The 23,114-nt window shown below is 40.3% G+C and overlaps 4 protein-coding genes across 4 annotated transcripts; all 4 read left to right on the top strand.

Moving 5' to 3' along the window:
* Window positions 1-5,543: 5,543 nt before the first annotated feature.
* Window positions 5,544-6,491, top strand: LOC115801144 (olfactory receptor 11A1-like). The gene has a single exon (XM_030758866.1). It carries the CDS (start codon window positions 5,544-5,546, stop codon window positions 6,489-6,491), a length of 948 nt encoding a protein of 315 aa, XP_030614726.1.
* Window positions 6,492-11,277: 4,786 nt separating this feature from the next.
* LOC115800173 (olfactory receptor 4C12-like) lies at window positions 11,278-12,222 on the top strand. The gene has a single exon (XM_030757428.1). The coding sequence runs from the start codon at window positions 11,278-11,280 to the stop codon at window positions 12,220-12,222; it is 945 nt and encodes a 314-aa protein (XP_030613288.1).
* A 3,432-nt stretch (window positions 12,223-15,654) lies between these two features.
* LOC115801010 (olfactory receptor 6N2-like) lies at window positions 15,655-16,563 on the top strand. Its single transcript, XM_030758694.1, has one exon. It carries the CDS (start codon window positions 15,655-15,657, stop codon window positions 16,561-16,563), a length of 909 nt encoding a protein of 302 aa, XP_030614554.1.
* Window positions 16,564-21,264: 4,701 nt separating this feature from the next.
* Window positions 21,265-22,191, top strand: LOC115800175 (olfactory receptor 6N2-like). The gene has a single exon (XM_030757429.1). It carries the CDS (start codon window positions 21,265-21,267, stop codon window positions 22,189-22,191), a length of 927 nt encoding a protein of 308 aa, XP_030613289.1.
* The last annotated feature ends 923 nt before the right edge of the window (window positions 22,192-23,114 follow it).

A 23,114-nucleotide genomic window follows, 5' to 3' on the forward strand; every position in this document is an offset into this window, starting at 1 on the left:
TACAACCCACACAAGTGGCTCAGGTAGTGCAGCTCATCCAGGATGGCACATCAATGCGAGCTGTGGCAAGAAGGTTTGCTGTGTCTGTCAGCGTAGCGTCCAGAGGCTGGAGGCGCTACCAGGAGACTGGCCAGTACACCAGGAGACGTGGAGGAGGCTGTAGGAGGGCAACAACCCAGCAGCAGGACCGCTACCTCCGCCTTTGTGCAAGGACGAACAGGAGGAGCACTGCCAGAGCCCTGCAAAATGACCTCCAGCAGGCCACAAATGTGCATGTGTCTGCACAAACAGTTAGAAACTGACTCCATGAGGATGGTATGAGGGCCCGACGTCCACAGATGGGGGTTGTGCTCACAGCCCAACACCATGCAGGATAATTGTTATTTGCTAGAGAACACAAGGATTGGCAAATTCGCCACTGGCGCCCTGTGCTCTTCACAGGTGAAAGCAGGTTCACACTGAGCACATGTGACAGACATGACAGAGTCTGGAGATGCTGTAGAGAGCGATCTGCTGCCTGCAACATCCTTCAGCATTACCAGTTTGGCAGTGGGTCAGTAATGGTGTGGGGTGGCATTTCTTTGGAGGGCCGCACAGCCCTCCATGTGCTCACCAGAGGTAGCACGACTGCCATTAGGTACCGAGATGAGATCCTCAGACCCCTTGTGAGACCATATGCTGGTCCAGTTGGCCCTGGGTTCCTCCTAATGCAGGACAATGCTAGACCTCATGTGGCTGGAGTGTGTCAGCAGTTCCTGCAAGATGAAGGCATTGAAGCTATGGACTGGCCCGCCCGTTCCCCAGACCTGAATCCGACTGAGCACATCTGGGACATCATGTCTCGCTCCATCCACCAACATCACGTTGCACCACAGACTGTCCAGGAGTTGGCCGGATGCTTTAGTCCAGGTCTGGGGGGAGATCCCTCAGGAGACCATCAGCCACCTCATCAGGAGCATGCCCAGGCATTGTAGGGAGGTCATACAGGCACGTGGAGGCCACACACAATACTGAGCCTCATTTTGACTTGTTTTAAGGACATTACATCAAAGTTGGATCAGCCTGTAGTGTGTTTTTTCCACTTTAATTTTGTGTGTGACTCCAAATCCAGGCCTCCATTGGTTAATAAATTTGATTTCCATTGATGATTTTTGTGTGATTTTGTTGTCAGCACATTCAGCTTTGTACAGAACAAAGTATTCAATGAGAATATTTCATTCAATCAGATCTATGATGTGTTATTTGAGTGTTCCCTTTATTTTTTTGAGCAGTGTAGTATATTAATCTGCAAGAACTCTACTGTGAATTATTAGGACTTATTGGCGGGTCTCTGTCACTTTCTTGTTTGGATGTGGGTGCCTGTGGGTCCTGGGGTGCGTGGCCAGATGTCTTAGCATGGCTTTTGGTCCGCTCCCATGGCAGCAGGGACTTGGGGGTGGCTTGGGCCTCTTCGGCATTTGGGGGTGTGCGGGGGGGGGTCTCTGCTGGGTGTCGGGCGGTTCTCAGGTGCCTGGGGCCTTGTGGCCGTGTTCTGGGCTCGTGTTGGGGTGGTTGGCCTACGGGGGGGTGGGCTGCTTATAGCCTCTGGGTCTCTGCGGTCTTGCCCTTTGACCATGGGTTCTCCGTCTGGGGTCTCCCTCCTTACTCCTCTGGGATGTGTGCGCAGTTGCCATCAGGATGTGTGGCGTCAGGTCTCCTGAGCTCCTCTATCTACCCCGCTCCTATTATTTTTTGTTTTATACCCTTTTTTTCTCTTTTTTTCTTTCTCTACAGTATCTCTCTTCTTATACCCCTTCCTTCCTGCCTGTCAGACCTGGCATGAATACATAAAATAAAAACAAAACTACAAATATTAACAAGAATAGCCTATAGAAAACCTATAGAGCTGTTCTTGTAAAAGCAAATATGTTTGGTGTAACAGTGCATTTGGATCATCATTCTGATTGCGAAAACTGCCAGACATGACAGGCTATATAAAAAAAGAAAAAGAACTGAGGATATTGCACTACCAGAAGACAACATTGCAGACATTGAGGACAGCTACAAGTACCTTGGAATCCCACAGGCAAATGGGAACCATGAAGAGGCCTCTAGGAAAGCTGAAACCTCCAAGTACCTGCAGAGAGTAAGGCAAGTCCTAAGGAGTCAGCTGAACGGGAAGAACAAGATCCAGGCTATCGACACCTATGCCCTGCCAGTTGTCAGATACCCTGCTGGGATAATAAGCTGGCTACAGGAATCAATAGAAGCCACTGATGTCAAGACAAGAAAGCTCCTTACCATGCATGGAGGGTTTCACCCCAAATCCAGCACCCTGAGACTGTACGCTAAGCAGAAGGAAGGAGGCCAAGGACTAGTGAGTGTCAGAACCACTGTCCTAGATGAAAAGATGAAAATCCATGAATACATCAGCAAGATGGTCACAAAGGATCATGTGCTTAGGGAGTACCTCAGGCAGCAGAAACCCGAGAAAGAAGAGGAGAAAGAACAGGAACCGTCATGGAAGGACAAGCTTCTACCACCGGCACATCGAAGAAGTGGCTGACATAGAAAAATCCTACCAATGGCTGGACAAAGCTGGACTGACAGACAGCTCAGAGGCACTAATCTTGGCAGCACAGGAACAAGCTCTAAGCACAAGATCGATAGAGGCTGGGGTCTACCTCACAAGGCAAGACCCCAGGCGCAGGCTGTGCAAAGATGCCCTTGAGTCAATCCAGCAAATGACAGCCGGGTGCAAGATGCTAGCAGGCAGAGCATACAAGGAACGCCATAACCAAGTGGCCAGCATAGTATACAGGAATATCTGCGCCGAGTATGACCTGGAAGTCCTGAGGTAAAAATGGGATACGCCCCAAGCGTGGTTGAGAAGAACAGAGCTAAGATCTTGTGGGACTTCCGGATACAGACAGACAAACTTGTGATGGCTAACTAACCGGACATCGTAGTGGTGGACAAACAAAGGAAGAAGGTCGTAGTGATAGACGTTGCAATATCAAGTGACAGGAACATCAAGCAGAAGGAACACGAGAAGCTTGATAAATACCAAGGGCTGGAAATGATGTGGAAGATGAAGGTAACAGTGGTCCCTGTGGTAATCGGAACACTCAGGGCAGTGACCCACAAACTGGGAGAGTGGCTCCAGCAGATTCCTGGAACGACATCCGAAATCTCTGTCCAGAAGAGCGCAATACTGGGAACAGCTAAGATACTGCGCAGGACCCTCAAGCTCCCAGGCCTCTGGTAGATGACCCGAGCTTGAAGGGCAAAAAGACCGCCCGTAGGGGCGAGCTGGAATTTTTATGTATATATTTTTTTTTTTAAATTCCCCACTTGCCCTGTGGGTGGTCTTTGTCCTCCAAGCTTGGGTGTGTATCCCATTTTTAACTCAGGACTTCCACTTCATACTTGGCACAAATATTTTTGTATACTGTGCCAGCCACTTGGTTATGCTGTTATATGTACTATAAGCCCTTCCTGCTACAATCTTGCACCCTGCTTTTATGTGCTGGATTGTCTCAGGGGCATCTCTCAGCCTGCAACTGGCGTCTTGCCTGGTCCAGCAGACCTCACTCTCTATCAATCTTGTGCTTACAGCTTGTTCCTGCACTGCTATGATTAGTGCCTCTATGCTGTCTTTCATGATTTTGGGGGATTTTTTGATGTCAGCCACTTCTTCTATTGGCCTCCATCCTTCTGCTTAGTGTACAGTGTCAGGTGCTGGATTTGGCATGAAACCCTCAGTGCATAGTAAGGAGCTATCTTGTCTTGATGTCAGTGGCTTCTATCTCCTCTTTTGGCCAGCTTATTATCCCAGTAAGTTATCTGACAACTGGCAGGGTGCAGGTTTTGATTGCACAAATTTTGTTCTTTCCATTCAGCTGACTCCTTATGACTTGCCTTACTCTCTGCAGGTACTTGGTGGTTTCAGCTTTCCTGGCAGCCTCTTCATGGGTCCCTTTTACCTGTGGGATTTCAAGGTACTTGTAGCTGTCCTCAATACCTGCAACGTTGCCTTCTGGCAGTGCAATCCTCTCAGTTCTGAATATCTTTCCTCTCTTTGCAGGGTTCTAGCTAGCGGTTGATCACTTGGTGCTGTGCTATGCTGATGTCTCTTGCACTGGGCTGAGAATTTCACCAGTTTGCCATCGGAACTCTTCACTATCACTGCAATTAGCAAGCAGGCACACACTCCACTCAGTCGCTGATACCAGACTAATTTGTTTTGTCTCACTACCACTGGGGATGGCCAGTTTCGTTCACAATGTGCACACATTATTTCACAACAGTCCTGTTCATGCTTGATTTTGCGTGGCTACAGAAAGCACAATGGTGACTAGTGTGAAAGCGAGGGGAAAGAAGTGGAAAAGGGGAGTACAATTTTTGAGCTTGCGATCAAACCTAAATTCCCTGGAGCTCAGTGTTGCCAACTCAGTGACTCGACCCTCCTAGCAACTTCTTTTTCCAAAAGTGACAAATTTAGCCACTTTTTCCAGTGATGTTGGCTATGTTTGAAGATATCCCAGCAAACCCAAATTCTCCACAGATTACATCTGCATGTCTCACGCACATTAATGTGTGATGTGATTAATAGGTTGGCATGCATGCACCAATTATGAGTCAAACTAAGGATGTATGCTACACAAAAAAAATTCTAAAAATCTACTGTGTTCCTGATGCAGTGTATTCAGTTGTGACACTGATAAAATATGTACAGCTTCATTCACAGCAGGCTGGTACATTTTATTTTTTATTTTGAATACTAAAAAAAAGGAAAATTCCCAAGACAGTACAGCATACAGACTTTAACATTAAAAAATACTTTATTGTGCCCTATTGGAGAAAATCAGCTTGGGTTAGGAAACCGCTGAATCAAACAAACAGCCACTTAGATCCCTAAGTTATTTTTCAAAATGACAAGAAATTCAAACTTGATTCCATAACAAGCAATGGCATCATTATAAGTAGAAAGCATCTGCTGAAATTTTGCACTAGAAAAAATGTTTTGAGGATCAAGTGTATCTAGTATAGTTTGAAAGGAATGTACACAAGGCACAAGGCCACACTAACTGTAATGGACAATAAACTATATTCAGATATAACCAAAGAGAAGAGGTCCTCATTTAAATAAAACCTGAATACACTCAAGGCATTATCGAACCACACTCAAACAATATAAACTTCCAAAGCTACTGAAATTTCAGAGTTGAAATATAACAGAAGTTATGACAAAACATGGTGAGCAGAAAGGACACATTAATTGTAGAGTCCTGAAGCCTTAACTACAAGACACTGAACAGTGCTGTTTCAGACCTCCTCCTCCCTGGAGGATGAAGAAGCCTGATAAAAAACTTCCACAGACTCAGATTGACTGCATGCATTTGGTTGATGAATGTACTCCAAGATAGACGCCAGTTCAGATATCTTTAGGAATAGGACACAACACAGGTTGTATGTTGATATACTTTTGTTTGTTTGTTATTTTTAGTTATACTGATTTGGAATTTGTTTTATGATCAAATGTTTTGTCTTTGAAAACAATAATGGAGAAAGAGTTAAATGTTACCTATATAACTCTGGACTGGTATGTAGAAGTTAACAAGTACAGATATGTTTATTTTTTTATTATGTGTATATTATATATTCTAATAATCTGCAGTAATTCTACTATTGTTTATCTCATCTGGACTCATAAAAACCTTCATGAGCCTATGTACATTTTCATTGCAGCTTTGCTCCTGAACTGTGTTCTTTACAGTACAAATATTTACCCAAAACTTCTGATTGACTTTTTATCTGAAAAACAAGTCACATCATATTCAGCCTGTCTCTTTCAGTTTTTTATGTTTTACACTCTAGGCAGTTCGGAGTTCATTCTCTTGGCAGGTATGGCCTATGACAGATATGTGGCTATTTGCAAACCTCTGCAATATCAAACTATAATGACAAAAACCACTGTGAGTATTTTCCTGGTCATAGCTTGGCTTGCACCTTCTTGCCATAATATTGTCCTAGTAACAGCAAGTGCTGAAGCTAAACTGTGTGACTTTAATGTAAAAGGAATATTTTGTAATAATGCAGTTTACACACTTCAGTGTGCAAGACCAAGATTAATTACTGTATTTGGAGTGGTTTGTTTATTAAATCTTGTAATATTTCCTATGCTCTTCATAGTTTTTACATACACAAAAATATTTATAGTTTCTTATCAAAGTTGCAAAGAAATTAGGAAGAAAGCTGCAGAGACCTGTTTACCCCACCTGTTAGTTTTAATCAGCTACTCTGTTTTTTTTATATATGATGTCAGTATAGCTCGAGTGGAATCAGATTTTCCAAAAACTGCACGTATAATAATGAATTTACAAATAGTGCTCTATCATCCTTTGTTTAACCCATTCATATATGGGCTCAAAATGAAGGAAATTTCTAAACACCTAAAAAGGCTTCTTTCTCAGGGCAACATGATTTCTTGTATTAAAGCTGAATGCTAACGTACATTAATTTATTCTGTAACCAGTTTGCTGCAGTTATTCAAAATACTTTTCATTTCACATAATCAAATTTTCATGTTTGTACATTTTATCTGTGGCAGTCCAAGAAAATATTAAATTAAAAAAAAAAACACTTACTGTATGTCATCAATTTAATTAGCAAACTCTAACCCCGTTTTAAGAAATGTCATTGGTATTATTTACTTTGTGGTTATTAAAAAAGTGTTCATGAATGATGAGATACACAGTCTAAGTTTGTGTCGTATTTATACTGCATGAGTAGACTGACTTCCTTTAGTTTAATTAACTCCAATAGAGGAATTAATCTTCTCCAAGAAGTTATTCTGCAATAATTCTGGTATTGCTCACTTGGATTCACCAAAAGCTCCAATGACCGATGTTTATTGTAATTGTTACATTGACTTGAGTGCTGCTTTCAGACTTTGCTTGTGCCTGTTTTGCTGCATTGGTGCTAAGTACTTATAGATAACGCTTCACTTTGAAAGCAATTTTTTTTAAACACTGGAAATAGAATAGGGAACCACTGCATGTGTCAGTCCTTCAGCAAGCTCCAAGACAGCTTTGATGCAGGCAGGTGCCTTTCAGAATATTTCATGTTCACTGCATTTGAATGCATTCCTACACTGAAAAATAGTTGCGCTACATAGAAAAAAACCCTAGCTTGCACCAAAGGAAAAGTGTGTGCCAAAATAATTCTGAAAAGATTCAAGAACAAGCATTTATTTAAATGTATACTGCCCATGGTCTGAAGGAAATGGTCTCAGTTAAATTCCCAGTGGTAGTAAAGGGTTACAGGGTTTTAAACATTCTTGCTTCTGGCATGTGACATCCTTTTATTTTCACCATAAACTCAATATTTCAGCACCACGCTTGTGTATATTGTGCACTCCAGATAGAGTAATTGAGTACCCAGTGTATTACTTATATTTATAATGCAGTGGGAAAACCAATTTGCTTTCAGTGTAAACAAGTACTGTGGCTAAAATTATATCTGTTGTTTTCTGTGCATTTGAGTGTAACTAAATTCACAATAAAACTGTTGTCATGTACAAACTTTTCTGGTTTTATTGCCTTACAACTGTATACAGAGTGGCTCTGTAGTGCAGTGGTTAATACATTTGCCTATAAAGTGAAAGATCCCTGGTTTGAATGTAAAAGATCCCAGGAGGAGACTCAAATACCTGTGGGTTTACATCAGGAAGGTTATGTGGAATAAAGATCTGCTGAATCAAACAACCTTTAATCCCAATCCATGTTCTAACCTGCTCCTTTTTAATCAAAATATTCCTTTTATAACAAAGAAACTTTCTGGAAAAATTCACATAATTAAATCTGATTATTTATTGCTATATTAATGTTAAATGACCTCTCAAAGAACACATTGTAAGAAGAGGCCCAAGCTGCCCCGAACCACAACCCCCAAGGAACTTGGCCAAAAACCACGCCAGGACATCTGGCCAAGCCCCAGAACCCTGAAGCACCCACTCCATTGGGCGGCAGCAGCGACCAGTGGGGAGCATGCTGCATGGAGGAGGATGGGGAACTACTCTCTGAATCACTCTGTACTAACATTTGTGCTGCTGCTGAGCCAGAAACCACACCTGGCTGCCATATTCATATTAAACGAAAACATATGTCTGGTATGAATTCCAAGAAGTAAGACACAGTGTGCTGCCAGTTCAGTTTGTAGCACCATAATAATGCACCACAGTATTGGAGTGCTTCGCACTGCCATTCATGGCAAAAAGGCTCCCAGTTTAGATCCTGGATGGGGTCTTTCTTTGTGAAGTTTGCATGCTGTCCCAGTGCCTGTATTTCGTCCCACAGTCTGAAGACGTGGAAGTAAGTTTAATGGGTGATTGTAAATTGGTCATGGATATCAGGTAGATAGTGTTTTAAGTGTATGAAATAAAGCATATGGTTAAAATCTAACATGTAGTCTAAAGTGTTTTGAGTGGTTTGTAAGACTGGATAATAGACTATAGTCTAATATACTACTAAACTAGACTATGTAAAATGTGAGGACTTAGAGATAATGATTCTAAAGTGTTGCTGCAGCAAAGCAAATCTTTACACATGGCTATAAACTGAGCCTTGAAATTGGATCTAAGTGTCAAAGGTACAAAGAGGAAAATAGTGGTTTGTACAGAAAATAGCAACAAGTTTCCATGTAATATACCATAACACTGTTTAACGTGGCAAATTCCAAAGTAAAGGTTTGTTGAAATTCTTTCCATGCTATAATCTACTCTGTTGGCTTTTAAATTAGTTCCATGATGGATGGATAGGTCAGGCAGGCTATAATAAAAACTTAATGCTTGTAGTGCATGAGCTTGAACTCTTTCCTTCTTTAATTTTTATTATCTTTATTCAGTTTGCTGGTTATGTTTTTTTTTTTGCTGATGAACTATGTCAATGTACCTTGTGTAAACTGAAAATGATGTACACAAGGCATAAGACCACACTTCCTATTTTGGACACCAGAAAAAAAACAAAACAAAACAAAAAAACAACTCCTCATAGAAATAAGGGATAAACATGATTGCACAAAATCTGTGAGACACTCATTATCAAAGTAGATTCACACAATCTAATCTAAAGCTACTGAAATTTCCAGAACAAAAAAAAAAAAGAAAAAGAAAAAATAGGGAACACCAGAGTCTAAACAAAAAAGAAGATAGTGCAGGAGTTGGCCTGGCCAAGGGACTAGATGGAGAGTACAAAACAATTCTGGAGGAAGGCTGGGTGGTAAATGGCAGAGGTGAACTACCTTGATCTGGCTCACCGCATTGGTGAAGGTGACATAACACCTCAGGCATCACCGGCTCCTGGGACTCAGGCCTCTCGGGCTGCTGCAGCTCTGGCGGAGGATTCTCTGAAGGCTCTGGACACTCGGCACACTGCAGCTATGACTCAGGTTACTCAGGATGTCCAAGCTGTACTGGCTACACAGAATACACATGATGCTCAGGACACTGGGGCTGCTTAATAGGCTCTGACATCTCAGGGTTCCCATGATGAACTAGATGCTCTGGATACACAGTTTGGGATTGCGTAGCGCTCCCAGCCATCTCCTCTGATACTGGGGATGCTCAGCAGGGCATACTGCTGATTCCAGGGCCTGAAACTGAGGCTGGGGCCTGATCATCCTCACCCTGGGAACAGGTATGGGTGCAGGGACAGGCTGAGCCTGAACCATGCCACCCTGGGTACAGGAACAGGTGCAGGGTTAGGTTAGGACCAAGCCACCCCCACCCTGGGAAAAGTATGGGTGCAGGGACTGGCCGAGCTCGAGGCTGCACAGGGGCTGCTGAGGAGCAGGCTTTCTGCTGTAGCGAAGATTAAGTTATCCAGGGGTTGCAGGATGTGAATACACTTAAAGTGTGATACACTTAAACACATACAGTGTATCACAAAAGTGAGTACACCCCTCACATTTGTGCAGATATTTAGGTATATCTTTTCATGGGACAACACTGACAAAATGACACTTTGACACAATGAAAAGTAGTCTGTGTGCAGCTTATGTAACAGTGTAAATTTATTCTTCCATTAAAATAACTCAATATACAGCCATTAATGTCTAAACCAGTGGCAACAAAAGTGAGTACACCCCTCAGAGACTACACCTGTAAATGTCCAAATTTAGCACTGCTTGTCATTTCCTCTCCAAAACGTCATGTGACTAGTTAGTGTTACTAGGTCTCAGGTGTGCATAGGGAGCAGGTGTGTTCAATTTTGTAGTACAGCTCTCACACTCTCTCATACTGGTCACTGAAAGTTCCAGCATGGCAAAGAACTCTGAGGATCTTAAAAGACGAATTGTTGCTCTACACAAAGGCTGTTATATAAGCTGCACACAGACTACTTTTCATTGTGTCAAAGTGTCCTTTTGTCAGTGTTGTCCCATGAAAAGATATACTTAAATATATGCAGACATGTGAGGGTTGTACTCACTTTTGTGATACACTGTACATGGCTGAAAGTAATCACAGTAGACATGACCAAGGAAGCAAATACAAACACAATAAACAAGAGACAAATGGCTGACAAAACAAAACAGGAAGTAGTCAAGTCAAGTTTATTTCTAAAGCACATTTAAAAACAGCAGTTGACCAAAGTGCTGTACATTTAAAATAAAACAACTTAGTAACCAAAATAACCAAAAATATGAGAATACCTACACTGGGGAAGACTTAACCAAGACATGGGAAACAAAGGGAGAACCAATCAATAATAAGACTATGGAAGTTAAACTCAAAACAAAACAGGCAGAATGCAGAAAGACAAGATAAACATGGGGACCAGAGTGGGGAAAGGGGAAGGGATCACAAAAGAGAACTAAGCAATCTAATGTCTTCCATAACTAAACTAGAGACACCACTAATACAACAGAGAACTACTACAAGGATCAGAAACACTCAGAAGAACAAGTAAACTAAAACATTATAAAAAGAAATTAGGAAACCCTCACAAATAAAAATCCCCCTCAAAAACCCAAAAAGAATGAAGACCAGACAAAACTTGAAACACGACCCAGAAACCATGACATCAGGTTAAAAAAAAAAAAAAGGCTAAACAAAGGTGTGACAGACCTTCATAGTTCAGCTCCCTGATGGATGAAGCAACCTGATATAAACCTTCCACAGACTCAGATAATTCACTGTGTGCATTTGATTCATGAATGTACTTGTACTCCATGTATACTGGCTATGCTACTATATTTCAGTTTTATTTTTATTAAAAAAATATTTTTCAAAACATAATGCATGAGGAGTTAAATGTTACCTATATAACTCTAAATGGGTATGTTGAAGTTAACAAATACAGATATGTTTATTTTTTTATTATGTTGACAATATATGTTCTAATAATCTGCACTAATTCTAGTATTGCATACATGATCTCGACTCATAAAAACCTTCATGAGCCTATGTACATTTTCATTGCAGCTTTGCTCCTGAACTGTGTTCTTTTTAGTGCAAATATTTATCCCAAACTTCTGATTGACTTTTTATCTGAAAAACAAGTCACATCATATTCAGCCTGTCTCTTTCAGTTTTTTATGTTTTACACTCTAGGCAGTTCGGAGTTCCTTCTCTTGGCAGGTATGGCTTATGACAGATATGTGGCTATTTGCAAACCTCTGCAATATCAAACCATCATGACAAAAACCACTGTGAGTATTTTCCTGGTCATAGCTTGGCTTTTTCCTGCTCTTCACGTTGCAGTCCAAACAATTGGGAGTGCTGAAGCTAAACTGTGTAACTTTAACTTAAAAGGAATATTTTGTAACAATGCAATTTTCACTCTTGAGTGTGAAAGGTCAAGATTAATTACTGTATTTGGAGTGGTTTGTTTATTTGATCTTGTAATACTTCCTATGCTCTTCATAGTTTTCACATACATGAACATTTTTATAGTCTCTTATCGAAGTTGTAAAGAAATTAGGAAGAAAGCTGCAGAGACCTGTTTACCCCATCTGTTAGTTTTAATCAGCATTTCCTGCTTAAGTATCTATGATATCAGTATAGCTCGAGTGGAATCAGATTTTCCAAAAACTGCACGTTTAATAATGACTTTACAAATAGTGCTCTATCATCCTTTGTTTAATCCATTTATTTATGGGCTCAAAATGAAGGAAATTTCTAAACACCTAAAAAACTTGTGTCAGGCCAAAATCATTTCATGCATTAACACTGAATGCTAAGGTGCAGTACTTTGTTCTGTAATCAGTTTTATGCAGTTGGTGAAAACATTTCATTTAACACAATCGAGTCAGTCATGTAAGTATATTGGATCTGTGGAAGTTTTTTTTTAGCAAACTGTTACTGCAATCATAATAAGATGAAAATGATATTATGTGCTGTGGGTTTATTAATGAAGTGAATAGTGAAAATGATGCTGCTCCACAATGAGAATGGGCTGAATTGTTCTGTTCTGTTTCCAATAATTCTAAATCCAATACCTCGAACTCTGCATTTTGATGATAAACATCATATTTAAACTATACGAATTATATTAAATGCCTATATTCTCATTCCTGTCTTTCACACTTTTTCTTTTTAAATTGTATGTTTTGATTCTTAGTAAAGCATTCATGTAAATAGGGTGTAAGCACTACAATTTCTGATATACAGAGTTTAATTAAGTTACATACTAAGAGCTTTTGGTGAAACATTTAAGCATTTACAATTGCCTTTCTCTTAACACTTAGCACTTTAAGTAACAGCATAGGTAATTGAATACTACTCAAAAAAATTTAAAAAGGGCCTTTCTCAATCAGAGTATAATATCAAGTCAGTTAAACTTCTGGGATATTGATCTAGTCAGTGAAGAGCGGAGGGGTCTGTTAATCTGTTTTCAGGTGATCTGGTGTTAATCAGAGACAAGAGATTAAGGGAGACTGAGCAAATCACGTGACATCCTAGGCCCCCAATTGTATTTGTCTGTTGTTAGGTTGTTGTTATGTGGTTGTTTAGTATCGAGTGTCCAAACATTTCCTGAAGGTCTGCGAGAATGACCACCTAAGGTGTTCAATTTTGCTGTGCCATAAACTGCACCAATAACAGCAAGAGTTCATTGACCCCAGGATGGGTCAGAACCAAAGATTTCATCAGTTTCCTACTGACAAAAAGTGAGCATCAATGCTGTGAGTCAGTGTGAATAGTGAAAAACTGAGTTCATCTGATGATTAAATAAAGTTCCAATAACATGGGCTAACTGTAGCTAACTGCGCAATCACAGTAGCATTACTGATGGAGACATCCTGGAAATCCTCAAAAAGCCTCAGTACAGGTGCATGTCAATGGACTTTTTCAGTTGCTGGTTTTAGATTATTAAAACTTTAATTAAAACAAGAGGCTTCTCTTGATTCTTTTCAATTCTTTAAACCTGATAGAAGGAAAAACTATGACCCAAATTAATCATTTACATTGTTGAGTGGGATCTCTGGTGTGTAGGATTCCGCTAATTCTAAACACTGTGCTTGAACAGACAAAGTTTATCTTCCCATTGAACAGAAAAGTATGGCAGACGCTAGCTTCGGTGGGCACTGTTTTTGGTGACATCACAGGCATAGCTGCTCAGTCTCCCTTAATCCCTTGTCTCCGGTGTTAATAAAGTTAACAACAGGTGCACTAGAGGGGCAACAATGAGACCACCCCCAAAACAAATGGTTTGACTGATGTTTTTTTCCTTCTTTATCTTTTCTGACAGCTTTTCACTAGTTCTGCAGTTGGCTGGGGTCAGTGTCACTACTGGTTGCATGAGGTGATACCTGGACCCTACAGAGGTTGCACAGGTAGTCCAACTCCTCCAGGATGACACATTAATACGTGCCATTGCCAGAAGGTTTTCTGTGTCTTCCAGCCGTGTCTCCCAGGAGATTCAAGGAGATCAGTAGTTACTCTAGGAGAGCCAGACAGGGCCATAGAAGGTCACTGAGGTAGTTAAACAACTCCTTGGTGGCAGGGCTCCTGCAGTGGATGAAATTTATTCCTGAGTTCCTGAAGGGCCTGAATGCTGTAGGGTTGTTTGTTTGGCACACCTCTGCAACACTGCATAGAGATCTGGGGCAGTGCCTCTGGATTGGCAGACAGGAATGGTGGTCCCCATCTTTAAGAAGCACCTGAGAGGGATCACGCTCTTCAGCCTACCTGGAAAGGTCTATGGCAGCATGCTGGAAAAGAGAGTTCTTCCATTAGATGAACCTCAGTTTCAAGAGGAACGCTGGATCAGCTCTTTATTTTCTCAAGGATATTTGAGTGTGCGTGGGAGTTTACCCATCCAGTCTTCATGTGCTTTGTGGACCTGGAGAATGCATTTGACCGCATCCCTTGGGATATCCTGTGGGGGACGCTGCAGGAGTGTGGGATGTCTGGCCCATTTTACGGGCCAGGGTCATTCCCTGTACAATTGCAGCAAGAGCTTGGTGCGCATTGCTGGTAATAAGTCAGAATAGTTTCCAGTGGGTTTTGGACTCAGCAGTAAAACAAGCGTGTGTAGTAGCATGTGCACCTCACATGTAGCCATCACTCTACCAAGGGTGTGGCCATTTCTTGGGGGACAATGAGCGATGTCCCACTAAGGTAAATCTGTGCATTAGCATCCTGGGCTGCACTTTGCACATTTGCTAGGTTCAATTGCTCTGCTGCTGACTGACCAGTAAGTTATTCCTTGTGACACTGCTGGTACAATTCATCCATATTGCTTACTGCCACTGGAAGTCAGGAGAGAATGAAACAGAATGTAAGTTACAAAGGAAACAATGACTGTAAATTCCCAAATGACTGCCAGTCATGCTCATCACTCAGAACATTTCATCTTTCCTGTAAATGATGGGATTATTGCAAAGTGCATTAACAATTTTTTCCTCCTGAATTGCATTGCAGTTTACAGTATGACAGTGTATGATGTTAATAGAGTATAATACTGTTCAGATTTCACTGTAGATCTACATCAAATTATCTTAGTGTGAATAATGAAAAAAAAATAGCATGTTGAAACCTGTGTTATTTCACTGGAACCTTTCAGCTCCTTTTTGCTTAATTTTTATCACCTTTCAAGTTATTTTTGTTTGAATATTGTTTGTTATGAAAAAAAAAATATTCCCATAGTGGTATAGAGTCACAAAAACTATTAGTTTGTGAATATTTCCCCTCTAAAGTCTTTTAAACTTTTATTAGTTGTGTGGATATGAAAACACATTTTCTGTAATATCAGAGAAATTGTGTGCTATTGAAATGTGCTTTGTGTATGCATCTGGGTTTATATTACTATACAGCTGATCACTTACCCATTCTTTTGTTTAAAAACAATGGTTTTTTGCTAAGTGCAAAGTCTGGTTAAAGAAGAGTGCAAAAATGTGTACCCGTGTATTTAAGGCCTAAAACCTGTCAGTTCAAGTCTCCAGAGTTTAAAGTTGCAACATAGTAGCAGGTCTTTGTGGAGGACTTAATGAGATCCACGGAGGTTGAAGTTTCATTATATATTTGTCTGATTTGAACAGTTCACTTTCTAAAGATGAACACACACCAAGTTTAGGTATTTATGAATACAACAATCATCATATTAAAACTATTGTATGTGTGCTGCTTGTTACACATTTTGTCTGTTTTCAATATTACTGTTTAATTTCTGAATGAATGAAATGAATCTAACATATATAGCACTTGGTGGTCATGTGGAAGTAGAGAAATACAGATATCTTTATTTTGTGATCATGTTTACAGTATATATTCTAATAATCTGCAGCAATTCCACTATTGTGTGGCTTATCATGATTCACAAAAGCCTTCATGAGCCTATGTACATTTTCATTGCTGCTTTGTTACTGAACTCTGTTCTTTTGAGCACTGTGATCTACCCAAAGCTTTTGATTGACTTTTTATCTGAAAAACAGATCATTTTGTATCAAGCCTGTCTCTTTCAAGTATTTATGTTTTATGTTTTAAGCACTTCAGAATTCTTACTGCTGACAGCGATGGCTTATGACAGATATGTGTCTATATGTAAACCTCTGCAATATCCAACTATCATGAGAAGAACAACAGTCAATATCTTCCTGGTTTTGGCCTGGTTTCTACCTGCTGTTCAGGTTGCAGTGCCAATAGCAGGAAATGCAAACACACCGCTGTGTAACTTTACTTTGAAAGGTATTTTTTGTAACAATTCTGTCAACCATCTTAGTTGTGTGACATCAAGAGCACTTTCTGTATATGGTATGGTTGTTCTATTTAACGTTGCACTTTTTCCTATGCTTTTCATACTTTTTACATACACAAAGATAATTATAGTTGCTTATCAGAGTTGTGGAAATGTAAAGAAAAAGGCTCTACAAACCTGTTTGCCTCATGTGCTAGTTCTAATTAACTATTCTTGTTTGCTTACATATGATATGGTCATGGTTAGGCTGGAGTCAGAGTTTCCAAAAACTGCACGCTTTGTAATGACATTGCAGTTTGTAACATATAATCCTCTCTGCAATCCAATCATATATGGACTAAAAATGAAAGAAATTTCTAAACACCTCAAAACATTGTTCTGTTGATCTGACATAAATTAATTAAGCCATTCATAGTCTTTTTTTTTTTTTTAATTGTTGCACATTGTTTATTAAAGAAATGTTAAGTGTGGTCTGATTTTCAGGACGTCTTTAATGTAAGCTTTTCTTTCTATGAATAATAAGCACAATAATAAAGTAGCACCTTTTTCAATGTAATAACTGATAGATTCAAAAGTAGCTATTCAGAACATTTTATTATTTTTAGTCATTCCCATTTTTATATTAATTGGATAAAAAATATTGCTATTAGTGTTTAGAGTCATTTGAAATGTTTATCATAAACAATAATCGATTTCCTCTTTTGTTTTGTAATGTTTTTTGGTGCTCAAAGTGTGACGTTCAAAAACAGGGCTTAACCTGTTTGTCATGTAGCTGTAAGCAGATCATTATTTCAAATCGTAAATGAAAAGTAAACAAATAATAAGATCTTGACTGTCTGTTGTCACTTTTTTTTGTATATTTCTGAATTATGAATTTGTTAATAGTTCCATCTTTCATTGCTCTAGCATTTTTAATGATTTTCACAAGAGAATTACAAACAGAGAAGAAGTAGACTGACAGGGCCAGTGCTTAAGAAATTAAGACTGTTGTATTGTTCAGTTTTTCTATAACTATACTGCTCAAAAAAAAAAATTAAGGGAATTCTATTCAGTCAGGGTATACCATCAAGTCAATGAAACCTTTTGGATGGATCAGGTCAGTTAAGTAGCAGCGAAGGTTATTAATCTGTTTCAGGTTTCGCCTGCTTTGGTGTTAATGAACAACAGGTGCACTAGAGGGGAAACGATGAGACAACCCCATCCATCCATCCATCCATCCATTCTCTTCTGCTTATCCTTTTTTAGGATTGGAGGGGGGGCTGGAGCCTATCCCAGCTGTCATAGGGTGAGAAGCAGGGTACACTCTGTGCAGTTTGCCAGCCTGTCGCAGGGCCAACATGAAGGGACCGATGACCATTCTCACTCACATTCGCACCTATTGTTTGAACATGGTGTTCTATATGGGCAAACTGTGGTTTGTAAAGAAGCCCAATAACAGAATACCACTCGGGTTCAGGTCAGACAGGCCATGCCTCCCAGCCGTGCCCCTCCAGGTCTCACTGTCATTGTCCACCTAAGCATTGAAATCTCTCAGTCACCAGATGGAGCACTCTTGAGCACCCCATCCAACTACTCCAAGAAGGCTAGGTACACTAAACTCAGTGACATGCAGTCAGGGGAGGCAGGTGAGGAAGTGATAAGAGAAAATACATTTGACCACTTTAATGTTCTATAAAACTGTTCTATAAAACTGTTTTCTGAATTATTTCAATCCTTTAATGGTCAAAATCTCTGAATTTACACATCGCCTGTTCAAACACATGGAAGAAATGCAGGCTGAGGCAGTGCAGTGCTGTGCCTCACTTCTGGTGGCGCTGTGTCACATACAATAAATGAAGCAGGCAGTTGGCCATGCCCGTTGCTGTCTCTCAACATATTGCCAATATACATGTTTGATTACACATGTGCTACACATGCTGATGTTCCACAGTCTGTCTAATAAACTGACTGAATGTGTGCGACATGTTTATTCTTTGTGATCATAAATGCATGGTGAAAATACACAGGGGGAGGCGGAGAGTACCATGCCACACCGATAGGGGGCAGTGCTGTAGGAGTGCTGTCTTAGCAGCAGGATAGGCACATGGACTTCACCTTCAAATGAAGGTAAGATAATAAATGTTTTTTTGTTTTTTTTATTTAAAAATAGAAATGCCCCCCCCCCCCCCCCCCCCCCCAAAAAAAAGAAATTGTTTGACTTTACATTAAATATTTTGTTTTTCTTACCATCATGTTTGAACAGTATGGAGTTGATCAAAGCAGAATGAATCATTAGTATAATTAAAATTGAAATATAAGCTTCTATTTTGGAGTCATATATGTGAACATCCAACTCCAGAGGATGTGCCTCACCCATCACAAACCTCACTGCACGTCACTGACTTCTTGTCAACAAGCCGAGGAGAAACAAGAACAACCACCCCAGCCTCTCAAGGGGGGCAACTCCAGACTTGAATGGAGTTCAGCTTGTCCCACATGTTTAAATAAATGCCACCCATTTCTTGTAAAATATAAAGAAATTAGTCATGGCTCAAGATTTTTGCACTGTTCTGTATAATGAGTGATCCATGCCAATTAAAATGTATTAGACCAGTATTAACTTGATCGATCTGGGTAGGGTGTGTAACTCTGATCAGCTATTTGGGCTGAGTTTTGTGGGGGCAGGGATGAAGTCTTTGGAAATTTGCACAGGACTCATAAACCTCATAGTGCCTTCCAGAAAATGGGACGTTTGAAGACTACTAATAAAATGGCATCTAGATTACTCGTGACTGAACTCTACAGACTCCCGCAGAACCTTAAACTCTTTGTGGAGGATTTCCATTAGGGTCAGGCGTGGGTCAGAGCTGGACAGTTTCTTATTTACAGACTCCAAAATGTCCACCACATTGCTGGTTTGTGGAGAGGCCAGTTCTGGGGAGTCTTCAGGGTGGCTTCTTTTAGTAGACGGAGCTCCTTTGCTGCTGGAGGCACTCTTGTCTTTTTTGCCCATGACAACTCACTCGAAACACTCATCGATATAAATCTGTAAACTGTCTAGGTTTTCTTTGCTCATTCTAGAGATCAGATGTTATTGAAAAAATGCCTAGAAATGATTCTTTATTATCTTTAAAGCTGTCTAAATGTAAGCTGGTGGAGAAAACTACCGTATTTTCCAGACTATAAGTCGCACTTTTTTTCATAGTTTGGCCAGGGGTGCGACCTATACTCCGGAGCGACTTATATGTGAAATTATTAACAAATTAACCAGAATACTCCAGCCACTTGACATCTCTGTGAACCGGGGCGTTAAGGCAGTCTTGCGTAACCTGTGGGAGCAGTGGATGATGGATGGACAGCTTCACGGCAACCAGGAGAATGCGCCACCCAACTTTCCTGGAAGTCATTGGATGGATCAACAAAACATGGGCTTCAGTGACAACCGAAACCATCCTGTCAGGATTCAGAAAGGCCAGAATAATTGGAACTGCAACTGATGACGACTCTGACGAAAGCGACACAGAAGAGGAAGCGGCCCTTCGTCTACCTATGGAGTGTGTGTTTTGGCTGGTGCGACTTATACTCCGGAGCGACTTATAGTCTGAAAAATACGGTAATCACTGAAATTTTTGCAGTTGGTGGCACACCACACGTTCCTGCATCACTAAAGCATATCTCCTCTCACAACAGCAGCAAGGACAGGCTTGAGGACATCTGATGGGTGCTCAGCCTGAGCATGAGAGTTCAAAGTCAGTGAATCCTGCTCTGTCTGTACCTGAACCTGAGTGCGAGTGTCCCAAGCTGCCAGAGTGTCCAGAGTCAGGGCCAGAGCATCCCGCTACTTCAGAGAGTCCAGAGTGTCTGGAGCCCGAGCTCCTCCAGCATCTGAAGTTGAGGCCGAGGGTCTCAAGCATCCAGCGTCTGAACCTGAGCCCAAGGGTCCTGAGCTTCCCATGTCTGAACCTGATCCAGAAGGTCCGGAGCTGCCTGAGTCTGAACCCTAGTGTGAGGGTCCCAAGCCACCTGAGCATCCGAAGCCTGAGCCACCAGATCCCACTCCACCTGAGCATCTGAAGCCACCAGAAGTGTATGTCAAATGTCGAGGCTTCAGAACTGATGCTACATTGTCCATGTATGCTTACAAAAAGTCTTAATTTTAAAGATTGTGTTTTGGAGTCCCGTCCCACCGGGAAGAGGCCCCGTGGTAGACCCAGGACACGCTGGAGAGATTATGTATCTCGGCTGGCCTGGGAACGCCTTGGGGTCCCTCCGGATGAGCTGGAGGAGGTGGCTGGGGAGAGGGAAGCTTGGGCTTCTCTGCTTAGGCTTCTGCCCCCGCGACCCGGCCCCGGATAAGCGGAAGAAAATGGATGGATGGATGGATGGTGTTTTGGATAAGATCAGATCAGTCTGAGGCTTGAACACAAATCATTCTGCTCATTTAGGAAATAATGTGAAAAAGTAATCAACAATACACTACAATTGCATATTATTTTAGCCTGCAAATGCATTACAAAATAGGTAAGGTAAAAATGTATCTTTCACAGTAAGGTTAAACTGAGATTATATTATACCATACCACTAAATATTCCCTTCAATAATTTCAATTTAGGCCATATGTCCTGTGGTGTGTAGCAAAGGTCCATTCTACATTTGCATCCCATGGCCCAAACCATTAGTGGTGAAAACTACCACATCATTCAGGTTAAGGCACTTTGATCATCTTATTCATGCATGGAAACAGGAAAATAAAAGGCCTCTTTCGCTTTCGTTTGTTTAGCTTTTTTCATCCACACTGATGAATTTTTGCCTATATTACTAAGCTTATAAGACGTCTATGGATACAAAAAGTATGGGGAAACACGATAAAGGACAATATATAGATAACAAGTTTGCTGAAGTTGTTTACATGATAGTGGAGACCTTAATGAGATCCATAGAGGATGGATGGTTTTCTGAAAAGATGAAGCCACAAAGTCACTCCCCTTTGTACTCCACTGCAGGAAATATATTATTACAATACTCTAAGTCTTGTCTATTCATTTGTTATTCATTAGTACCTGTTATGTGATCTGATTCTACAGCTGATAACATTTTGGTTCATTCAATGGATGTTGAATTAAATGTAACATTAATAACTCTTGGTGGGTTTGTAGAATTGCACAGATACAGATATCTTTATTTTGTCGTCATATTCACACTTTATATTCTGATACTCTGCTGTAATTGCACTATAGTGTGCATTATCTGGACTCATACAAACCTTCATGAGCCAATGTACATTTTCATTGCAGCTTTGTTAATCAACTCTGTTCTTTACAGCACAACTATTTACCCAAAGCTTTTATCTGATGTTTTGTCTGAAAAACAGGTTATATCATATCCACTCTGTCTCTTCCAAGGTTTTACATATTACATCTTGGATGGTTCAGAGATTTTACTGTTGGCAGCCATGGCCTATGACAGGTATGTGTCTATATGCAAACCCCTGCAATATCCAGTTATCATGAATAAAATAACTGTACATGTCTGTCTGGTTTCAGCTTGGGTTATGCCTGCTTTTGAGATTGTGGTGTTAGCTGTGTTGTATTCTAATGTAAAACTCTGTACGTTTACCCTGACAGGAATTTTTTGTAACAATTCATGTTACAAGCTTCAGTGTGTGCCCTCAGTAGCAATATCTATATATGGTGTGGTCCTGTTAATAAATATTGCTTTTGTGCCTCTGCTTTTCATACTTTTTTCATACATCAGGATTCTTAGGATATCTTACCAAAGTTGTAGAGAAGTGAGGAAAAAAGCTGCAAAGACTTGTTTACCCCACTTGCTGGTGTTAATCAACTTTTCCTGTTTTATTGTTTTTGATGTAATTATAGTTAGACAGGAATCTGATCTATCAAAAACTCTTCGTTTGATATTAACTTTTCAGTCGATTTTATTTCATCCTCTTTTGAATCCAATTATATATGGACTCAAAATGAGTGAAATTTCTAAACATCTCAAGATATTGATGTGCCTAGTTAAAAAACAGTGATATTACTTCACTATTAGTCAAAGTATGATCATTTCATTTGTAATTGTACTGCAAATGAGACATGAAGTATCATCATCATCATATACTATGACATTTTTATAAGGTAATGTTAATGTCTGTTGTTCTACTGATCAAGTGTGTACTGGCCATGAAGGAAAAATAAACAACTTCTTAAAATGTTGCTGGTAATGTTTGAAGTCTAATCAGCTTGTATGCCTGCATTTAACATTTTTCTTTCTTTTTCCATTTGACACAGATTGGATTTTTAAACACATAAAATCAATTTAGTGAAATGAATCAAAAGCCACTGGACTGCTGTGTGTGTGTCTGTATGAAGCAAGTGACTTCTTTGATAGGGAACAATATTTTGCATTCTGTTACTAACAAATTCTAAACATGACATATTTTCTAATAATATGCATTGGTTTATATGAAAAGTGTAATCACTTCACTTCAAGTCAACTGAATTTTATTTAAACAGTACCAAATCACAACAAACAATTGCCTCAAGCTGCTTTATATTGTAAGTTGTTTCTGTTGTTATTGTTATTGTACCCTACAATGATACAGACAAAACCCCATCAATCGAGCAACCCCCCCTATGAGCAAGCATTTGGCAACAGTGGGAAGGAAAAGCTCTCTGAGAGGGAGTGCAGGGAGATAGGACAGAAGAGATGCTGTGGAAGAGAACCAGAGATTAATAATAACTAATGATTAAATGCAGAGTGGTGTATAAACACACAGTGAAAAGAGTTGAGTGAAGAAAAAAAACACACAGTGCATCATGGGAACCCCCCAGCAGTCTAGGCCTATTGCAACATAACTAAGGGAGGGTTCAGGGTCACCTGATCCAGCCCTAACTACGTATAAGCTTGATCAAAAAGGAAAGTTTTAAGACTAATCTTAAAAACAGAGAGGTTGTC

Source organism: Archocentrus centrarchus, chromosome 21, assembly GCF_007364275.1.
Source record: "Archocentrus centrarchus isolate MPI-CPG fArcCen1 chromosome 21, fArcCen1, whole genome shotgun sequence".
NCBI classification, from domain to species: Eukaryota; Metazoa; Chordata; class Actinopteri; order Cichliformes; family Cichlidae; genus Archocentrus; species Archocentrus centrarchus.